This window comes from Rhagoletis zephyria, unplaced genomic scaffold, assembly GCF_001687245.7.
Source record: "Rhagoletis zephyria isolate East Lansing unplaced genomic scaffold, Rhagoletis_zephyria_1.1 Rzeph_scaffold_11313, whole genome shotgun sequence".
NCBI lineage: Eukaryota > Metazoa > Arthropoda > Insecta > Diptera > Tephritidae > Rhagoletis > Rhagoletis zephyria.
The window spans coordinates 1-8,885 of NW_016168390.1; the positions used below are offsets into that span (position 1 = coordinate 1).

Here is an 8,885-nt window from a genome sequence, read left to right on the forward strand (position 1 = left end):
ACCTTCAAACAGGTTTGTGCTAAAGGGAAATTTTGTCATGTTTGACAAACCGCAACTATTGTTATAATTTTCCTTCATAAGCTGTTATGTAAGCATCTGGCAACTCCGCAAACGCCATTGTTAAAACCGAAATAATTGTTTTCTAGTGTTTTACAAAATCGATAAGATAAAATTCTCGTCGAATTAAAGTATTTGTAGCCATACATAAGTTCAGTTTTTGCTACTCGCTTAGAAATGGAACCCACAATTAAATATGAAAATTGTGAGGATATGTTTATAGGACAGTCAAGCATAGTGCCTACAGCACCGGGACAAAAGCGACATTTCAACGAGTTGGGTGAAGTGAACCAATGGGAGGGTGGTACTGGCCCTTATTATCCGGACAATAGGTGTGAGCAATCAAAAGCGCAAAATTCTGGATTTTTAGCACCATCGCAACAGACGTTCTATTCTCAGACGCAAAATGCTCCTATTGGTCAGCAAGACATCAAACCAGCCAAGCGTTGTCGTCGTGGGGAAAGCGCTGTACTATTTTCCCCGCCTTTCTTCGAGCTGGTAGATTTTTCACTATTATCATTTCAATTAAAATCCTATTCTAAAATTTGTATTTCTAGCCCGAAAGCAATAACGAAAATGGTGATATATTCGTTGCACGTTGCGTTTCCTGTCAGGTTATGCTACGTGGCCATAAAAATGTATCGTCGAATTTCATTAAGCACATGAAACGTTCACATCCAGAGGTACACAAAATGTATGAGCAGTACAAACTTCTAAGACAACATGGATTTGGACAAATGAATATGAACTTACTTGCAAGCAAGCCACAGACTGGGGCTGATGAACAGAACTTTATGAATGCAAGTGCATTCCAAGAAAGCACACCATCAAGCACCAATGTTACAGGAGCTGACGCCACTGAAAATGAACAAAACTCTGAAACCACCGAAAATTCGCAACCAAACTCCAACACAGATTTAATCGATACCACCGAAAATTCAGTTGATTCCCAGCTCAATAAAAATTATGTACATGATAGTGCTCAAGCAGAAGTTAATTTATCAAGTAAAACTTTACAAGCAATGAGCAGAATGTTTGATGAGAAACTCAAGTCATTCGCCACGAAGTCGGAGCTCAGCGAGGTGACTAAAAATATTATCAACCAAGTACGATCGCGTCAAAGTACTCCTTGTTCTACTGCAGTAACAGAGGACAATGAAGATGAAGGAGGAGATCAAGATAAATATAAAACTATACAAAGAGAACTCCAACTTATGCGAGAACGTCTAGAACACTCTGAACAAAGCAAGCGAATTCTGCAACGGGAACTGCATACACTTGAGAAAGTCGTACGTAGGCGTAAATTAATTATAAACAATATACCAGTAGCACCTAATCAACAGCCACAGCAAGCTGTCGAACAGTTATTTAGGGAACGTTTCAACATGCCAAATGTGCAGTTGGAAAGCGTTTTTGTTATAGGAAATAGAAACAGGATACACCACGACAGGCAGATCCTGCTTGTTGAAGTTGTGCACGAAGTCGATGTAAATGCAATATTTAGGAAGAGCGCTTGTTTAAAAAATACTGGTATTTTTATTGAGTCGCAGATGTCCCAAATCTCACTAAAAAGAAAGGAAAAGCTTTTGGTATTGCGCCGTGAAATGTTGCGCAGGAATGCTTCATTAAAGATTATGGTACGCAATACCCAGCTGTTGGTATGCGATACATTTTTCTATTGGGATGATTTGCTGGGATTATGCATGGGCAATCTAGATACACCTGAAACGGAAATTATAAGTGGAGATGAGGCGGCTGAAGAATTACAGAAATTAACAAAACTTGACATGAAGGAGTTTCTCAATGTTTTAAAAACATACGAGATAAGATAAATTTGCACTTATACGCCATCAATTTCATAAAAAAGCATTAACGTATTTTAAGTAAATTTTACTTATTGTGAATTAAAGCATAAATGTGTATCCTAATATTCAATTTTAAACTTATATATGTACATATATGTATGTAACTAACATTGGATACTAATAATAAATAAAATCCAACTGATTTTAACATGAAAATTTTTTCGTTAAGCTTTAGAAAAAGCATGCTCAGCGCTGGTCATGGCTGCTTTAGAAAAATCAAATTTATTGTCCAGTTTTATTAAAAAAGTATACATCGTAAACACATGTTTAGCGCTAAATATGTTTTTAAAGCATGGGGTATTTTTTGATTATTTTTACGATCTAAGGATGCACCCATCTTGGCCAAATTTTATACGTATATATGTATGTATATTTAGCCTTTTGTGCTTTTTAGGCGTAATAAGGTTTTGCAAGCAGCGTTATGTATCTTAGGATCAATTTGGTCTGAAATTATTATGTAGATAGGTATATTTATTGTTTTTGAGAACACTAATAGAAGAATAGCTTACATATTTTATGTTGTCCCTTAATAGGGAAAACCACAGGCAGCTGTTCAGGATTAGAGCAAACAAATACGTATGGGCTATCTGATTCGCCGTCAGGGTATATTTCACGGTACTCTTCTTGCGCAAGGCAATCGTCTACGCGTACGCAACCTAACAAACAACCTGTTGGATAGTGCTCCGGAAATTTTATGTTAGAATCATTGTAGTGATTCTTGTAGAAATTTTTGAGTTCCTCAATTTCTTCAGGATGTGGATCTTTAACGGTAGAGGCAATCCATAATCGACCACGGTGCTCACTGTACCAAACACGGCCTTCGTGCCTACAAAGGTTTTATTTATATCGAATTGTATTGTATTAAATGCCTTACGTACTTTTTTATGCCCTCCACAAGGAATGAAGCCCATGGCTGATGCATTGAGAGGCAATGACGCATGTCTTGCATTTCTAACAGCTCTTTATCTTGCACACGGTTATAGGAGCGATCTGCAAATCCGTGATTGGCGCCTCCGTTGGCTGCTAGGGCCTTACCTTCAGAAGTGAGTTTGTAAACAGGACGAAGTTCATCATCCATGTTTGGGTCTGTGCCACATGTATTCGGTGTAATTTTTTCCGCGTTTTTACGATTCGACCAATTATATTTCTCTCCAGAAGCAGCTTTTACTTCAGCTATTTCCTTTAGTACTCGATTTTCAAAATCGGCGGTAATTGTAAGATCATCTTCCATTTCGCGACCGGCAAAATCAACCTTAATTTTTCGTTTGGCTCGACTTTCATGCTTCTTCTCATGCATTTCCTGCTTAAGACGTTCGAATTTGGCCCGTTCTGCATCCGAGAGCCAAACTGAATTTTCCTGGCAAATCGATGAGAGTTATAATATATGCACATCTCATTAGACAAAGATTGAAAAACCCTTTCCAGCACTAACCTCGAAATAGTCTAGCTCATCATCAATAACCGTTGTGCGTTTCTCGCTATTACGATCATACTCCAACAGACGATCACGCTGCTCTAGTGCCTTTTTCAATGATTCACCACCCCCTTTTTCCTTCAACGATTTCAAAAGGTTTTGGCCTTTTTTTGGATCGCTTTTCATCAGTTGCATTTCCTCGTTGGTGCAAACAATCTCCCCACAAAAGAGACACGGTCCACTACCTTCCTGCTCGCAGACAATGCGTCCACAACTAAGACAGTTATTAATGAGTTTGTGTTGTGATGCTTGGCAATCGCAGAGACGGCGACCTTTCAGCATTATCACTTCTCCACTAACACTACCGTCACTAGTGTACAAATTAACGTACTTGGACTTTTTTTTAGCACCCTGCTGTTGTGGTGGTTGGGTAATTTGCTTGCCGAACTTGCCATCTAATGGCACGGGATTTTGTTTTACATATCCAGTTTTTTGCTGTTGTGGATTTGTCTTTGGCGAACGTTTATTGGGCAATGGTTTACTAAACAAACGTTGCTTGCAGTCAGTTAAGAATGAGCGATGATCCTCGCATTCAGGATTGAGCAAAGTTTCGAAATATTCGTCAAATTCCGACGAAGACTTCAAAGACATTATGTACCTGGAAAGTTTGGAGGGGAATTTAGAAATTTTGCAGATATGGTAGGTACCCGTTTTTTTAAAGTTCATACTTGATCATATCATCTGGCACTTCAAAGTCCAGACAATTTTTCAATCGCTCACGTATCCATTTTTCCATTTCTAATTAATTTTCGTAACTATATGGAACTTTTTATCAAACAAAGAAATTTTGCGTTGAATTGGCCAATGCTAATTTATACAAGGTGGTGTTGATGGCGAATTTAGATTTTCGCTGCGGTACTTCCTAATGTCAAAACCAAGGCGAATTTATACAAGGTGGTGTTGATGGCGAATTTAGATTTTCGCTGCGGTACTTCCTAATGTCAAAACCAAGGCGAATTTATACAAGGTGGTGTTCAAGGCGAATTAATATATAAATTCGCCTTGGAGGTGTTGATGGCGAATTTTAATTTTCGCCGCGGTACTTCCTAATGTCAAAACGATGTGTTTGTTGTAAATAAGGCGAATTCATTTTACAACAATCACATCATTTTGACATTGAGTACCGCGGCGAAAATCTCAATTCGCCAGTACCACCTCATGAACGAAAGACACAAGATCACGTAAGAACAAGAGAGTGAAAAAAGTCGATTTTTTTAGCGGGTTCTACGCCATCTTGTTTCACTGGAAAACGAGCGAAAAGAAAACAAAGCAAAGAAAACAACGAAAACCAAAATTAGCCAAAATTATTGTCAGCCACTTTAAACGCACAATTTAGGTAAAATGATGCAACAAAATGCTTTGAAATTTGTTGTCATGTTGAATTAACTCTTCTTTACTTGAATAAAAGTGTAAAATAGTGGTGCTTGTGATGTAAACGAACGCTCAGCTGACGAACCCGCTTTCGGAAACTTTTTTCTCAAAACCAGTTACAAATACAACGTCGCGTTCTTACGTGATCTTGTGTCTTTCGTTCATGGTACCACCTTGTATAAACTCGCCTTGGTAGTGTTGAGGCGACAGCTGAGTTTTTCGCCGCGGAGGCCATTACGTCAAAATATGTGTTTCTTGTAACTCATACTAATGACAGTATGGATATCTGCATATAATTTGTTAGAGTAATTTGTTACTTATATACGGCCAACACCACCTTGTTAAATACACCTTGTTGTGATATCTCAAATCTGAATTCGCCCCAAAGTTTACAGGTATTTTGCTTTTGTTTTTGACGGGTGCTATGTCAAATCAGTAAAAGCAAAAACAAAATACATGTAAGGCGAAAAAATCAGCTGATTTTATAACAGCACTTTTATAAATTCGTCTTGTCAAAGAACGTAAATCTATAGATATAGATCAAAGAACGTAAATCTATAGATATAGATCTATAGATTTACGTTCTTTGGTCTTGTTCACCACGAAAAGTCATTTTTAGTGACTAGTGACTGCTTCAGTAAGCCCAGGGTAAATCTAGCCTCAAAAAGGGAAACCTGGTCACACTGCTCAAATGTAACTTCAAGTGAGCAGCAAATTTACTTTAGTGCTGATTGTCAATAGTACGGGTCGCAAAAACAAGAAATTTTGTATTAGAAAATAAGACAACGTTAATAATCTTTAATAGATTTGCCAGTATAGTTTTAGAATGCTCGAGTTTCAGGATGAGTTTACACCAGCTGAAAAAGAAGCAATTGAAAACGAGTTTCAACGTATAAAAGGCAAGTACATATCTACATTCATAAGTATTTGCATATTGTATACGTTTTTCAAAAGTGAATTAACTCGAAATTCCACGTTTGTCATAAAACGCGCAAAAAAACTTTTTGAGCTCATATTAAAGCGCCTGTCAGACGTGGCAAGGCAATATGTTTCGAAAAAACTGTCAAATTGAGAAATTTCAGAAAGCAGTTGCGTGAACAGTCACATCTTGCATGTAAATTGCATTGTGCATACTATCTAGTGAAAAAAGAATCAGCTGTTTTGCATAAATGCCTCACTGTTGAGATCACCTGGTTTTATTTGCTACAGGGTTACACTCAATATATATAAATAAGTAGCAAAAAAGTTAAGTGTTATTGACCAAAAGGCTTTAAAGTACTGAAATGTCATATAAATGCAGGAACTCATTTAATTCAATGCATATTTTGCAAATTTTTTACTTTATTTTAATCAGCTTAAACATCCTAACATTTTGGCGGGATATTTATATATTTTGACAAGTACTTTCCAGGCAAGAATGATAGAATACAAGATTGCGCCGATCGGAGAGGATTTTTAAGAATAACTTGTGTGTGACGTCACACTGGTGCAATTGCGAGAGAGAAATGCCAAAACGTGAGCAAGAATGGAAGAAGAAGAAAAAATGTTGCAAGGAAAACGTAAACAAGTTGCACCAGTGTGACGTCATGCAAACAACGATTCTGTCAAATTCGTTAAGAGAGGAATAGCGGTCCGAGATCGGCGCAACCTTTGTATTCTCTCAATCGTGCTTTCCAGGTAGCTTCCAGGCGGTTTCCAGACAGAAGAAGAACATTTTATCTTTCGAAAGAGGTTTTTTTTTATTCGCGAAAGGCGAATTGCAGATTGCTAGTGCAGCACGAGCAAGTTGAAATACATTTCCGAAATCGATTTTCGCGCTTTGAGTTGCAGTCACATCTTGCAACTTTCATTTCTGAAACTGATTTCCGAAAAGTGACAGAAAGGAATTTCTGGCTGTTCACACATGGAAATAAAATTTCTCTTTCTCAATCTGACAGCGAATTGCGTGGAAAAGTTGGAAATATTGCAACGTCTGACACGCTCTTTAATCGTACGGGGTAGAAAAGTTTTTGTAACAAATTACAACAAAGTATTAGTGGTATTCACGAATTGAACAAGTGGCCCTGCACTCTGAAAAAGGAGCAAATTAGCCCAAGCCACAGTCGTTGCTACACTCTATTGTTTCATATCTGTGGACTTTAGACAAAATAACTTTGCTTTTCGCAAGTTGGAATTTAGAGTAAAATATAAGGAACTTTTAATTAAGGATTTAACATTTTTATTTAACTTTCTTTAACAATCAGCTAATCTGCCCAGACTACTTGCTCAATTTGGTGGATACCTATAGTATGTTTGAGATGGAATGACATGGCAAAACACCTTGTTTGACATGACATGATATAGCAATGCATGAAATTTTTGAAAATATCTTTTTTACCGAATATCTTGAATTGAACAGATGTGTATGTATATACATAGTTCATGTACATATCGTTACCTTAATATAGAAGGGCCCTAACTCATTTTCTGTTCAAATTCAGCACTCTACAAAAGTCTGCCGATAACTCACTGAAATCCTATTGGATTTTAAAAATAACTACTACAACATAAAATTAGTTAAATTCTTCAAAAAAACGGTATTTAAAAGAATTTTGTTGCAAAATAATTAGATTTTCTATGGAGTATTTCATCACTCCATAAAGAAAAAAAATGTTAGATAGGGCCTTTCGATATTAAGGTGCCGATAAGTATGTATGTATGTATATGCACTTTTAAAGAACGTGTGATATTATATACTTTAGTAATTTGTGTTTGATATGTATGTACATACATATATAGTACGAAGTTAAATAAACTCACAGCATATTGTAACAATTGTTTAATTAATCTATATCATCTATAATTTTCAATATGGTAGTGTTATCAATTGCACTTGTCTACAATAGCCCACATACATACATATCGCACCCTAATTCAAAAACAGTCATAACTCAAAATTTTTCAAAATTGATTACTTTCTAAAAATAGACGATATTACTAACGTCCGCCGAAATTTCTCCTTTATCACTATATTCCTTAACGTGATACTTTAATATTTCGCGCAACAGTGCGGTTGTGATTGCATCTCGAACAATCCCATACTATTAAGATTGTTTTCGTTTTGCTTAGGTCGCTTGCGCAGTTCAGCAGTCTTTCTTGAACATTTTTTATTTTTTGAGTTGTGACTGTTTTTGATTTAGGATGCGATATGTGCAAATAATTTTATCATGATTTAATCATCTACATACGTGCATGAATTGATGATGTCGTGAGGCATTAAATAAAATATCTAATATTTATTACACTAGTATACAAATATTCCCTTAAAAAGTGGTATCTCGTTACAAACTGGGTTTTGGACTAGTTTTGGGTCGCTGAACACGAAAATGAGTTGCATTTATTTTTTCAAAGAACCGTTTTCGTGGTAAAATAGTTAAAAATAAATAACGTAACAACATCGTCACTGAAATGCAAAAAGTCTTAACTTATAAAAAATCAAAAATTAACTTTTTGATTGCTACGATGGATTTCATCGAATTACAACTGCCCACATCGTTTTATGAAAAAAATTACGACTTTTTCCATTTCAGGGGCTATGTTGTTATGTTATTTTGCATTTCAGGTGAGGATATGTACATATGTACCTACCTCGAAAACATTTCTTTGGAAAAATAAGTTTTTTAGCAAAGTACTTTTTTCGTGTAAACTAGTGTTTTTTTATTTCTTTTTAATTATGGTGAAATAACTTGTATCACCTGCTGAGGCAGAATAGTTATAGACAAAATACACGTATATATATACATATATATAGTTTGTGAATTTAAATTATTAGGACTAACATATATGTATGTATGCGTGCAACTAATTAGCAACGAAATTCAAAACGATATTGCTTCCAAATTATGTTTATTTATTTATTTTTAATAATTTTCATTTAAAATATAATTCAATCTATAACAGAAACCGCAATAACAAATGTTGCAAAGCTTGCACAAATTGCAAAAAAATTAATCAAACTTAAAAAAATCGTCATCAAAATTTCAAAATTTTTAATTAGAATATATAGAAAATGTTGGGGTAAGCAGTTTTGTAGCCCATTCAATTTTAGTATAATAAAGTGGAAGTTTCAAGTCGCTAAA

The 8,885-nt window shown here is 35.7% G+C and overlaps 3 protein-coding genes across 4 annotated transcripts in view; 2 read left to right on the forward strand and 1 right to left on the reverse strand.

Annotated features, from left to right (window-relative positions):
* Positions 1-59: 59 nt before the first annotated feature.
* LOC108377000 (uncharacterized) lies at positions 60-2,070 on the forward strand. Its single transcript, XM_017633258.1, has 2 exons — positions 60-555; positions 615-2,070. Exons 1-2 carry the CDS (start codon positions 235-237, stop codon positions 1,887-1,889), a joined length of 1,596 nt encoding a protein of 531 aa, XP_017488747.1. The 5' UTR covers positions 60-234; the 3' UTR covers positions 1,890-2,070.
* Positions 2,071-2,118: 48 nt separating this feature from the next.
* Positions 2,119-4,250, reverse strand: LOC108377001 (activating signal cointegrator 1). The gene is made up of 5 exons (XM_017633259.1): positions 4,065-4,250; positions 3,355-3,994; positions 2,801-3,279; positions 2,432-2,748; positions 2,119-2,366 (listed from the first exon to the last, which is right to left on the reverse strand). The coding sequence occupies exons 1-5, from the start codon at positions 4,130-4,132 to the stop codon at positions 2,296-2,298; spliced, it is 1,575 nt and encodes a 524-aa protein (XP_017488748.1). The 5' UTR covers positions 4,133-4,250; the 3' UTR covers positions 2,119-2,295.
* Positions 4,251-4,987: 737 nt separating this feature from the next.
* Positions 4,988-8,885, forward strand: part of mal (molybdenum cofactor sulfurase) — an 8,258-nt gene continuing 4,360 nt past the window's right edge. For both annotated transcript variants that reach the window (XM_017633255.1, XM_017633256.1), the window contains exon 1: positions 4,988-5,666. In XM_017633255.1, coding sequence (XP_017488744.1) covers positions 5,594-5,666 — 73 coding nt within the window. In that variant the 5' untranslated portion in view covers positions 4,988-5,593. The remainder of the gene's footprint in view (positions 5,667-8,885) is intronic.

What these genes read in the sequence shown, in the direction of transcription:
- LOC108377000 (XM_017633258.1), top strand. Translation starts at nt 235, where the DNA reads ATGGAACCCACAATTAAATATGAAAATTGTGAGGATATGTTTATAGGA. An exon ending in CCCCGCCTTTCTTCGAGCTG is followed by an intron (nt 556 to 614) that starts GTAGATTTTTCA and finishes TTGTATTTCTAG; the next exon opens with CCCGAAAGCAATAACGAAAA.
- LOC108377001 (XM_017633259.1), bottom strand. Translation starts at nt 4,132, where the DNA reads ATGGAAAAATGGATACGTGAGCGATTGAAAAATTGTCTGGACTTTGAA. An exon ending in ATGAGCTAGACTATTTCGAG is followed by an intron (nt 3,280 to 3,354) that starts GTTAGTGCTGGA and finishes TCGATTTGCCAG; the next exon opens with GAAAATTCAGTTTGGCTCTC. An exon ending in CTTGTGGAGGGCATAAAAAA is followed by an intron (nt 2,749 to 2,800) that starts GTACGTAAGGCA and finishes AAACCTTTGTAG; the next exon opens with GCACGAAGGCCGTGTTTGGT.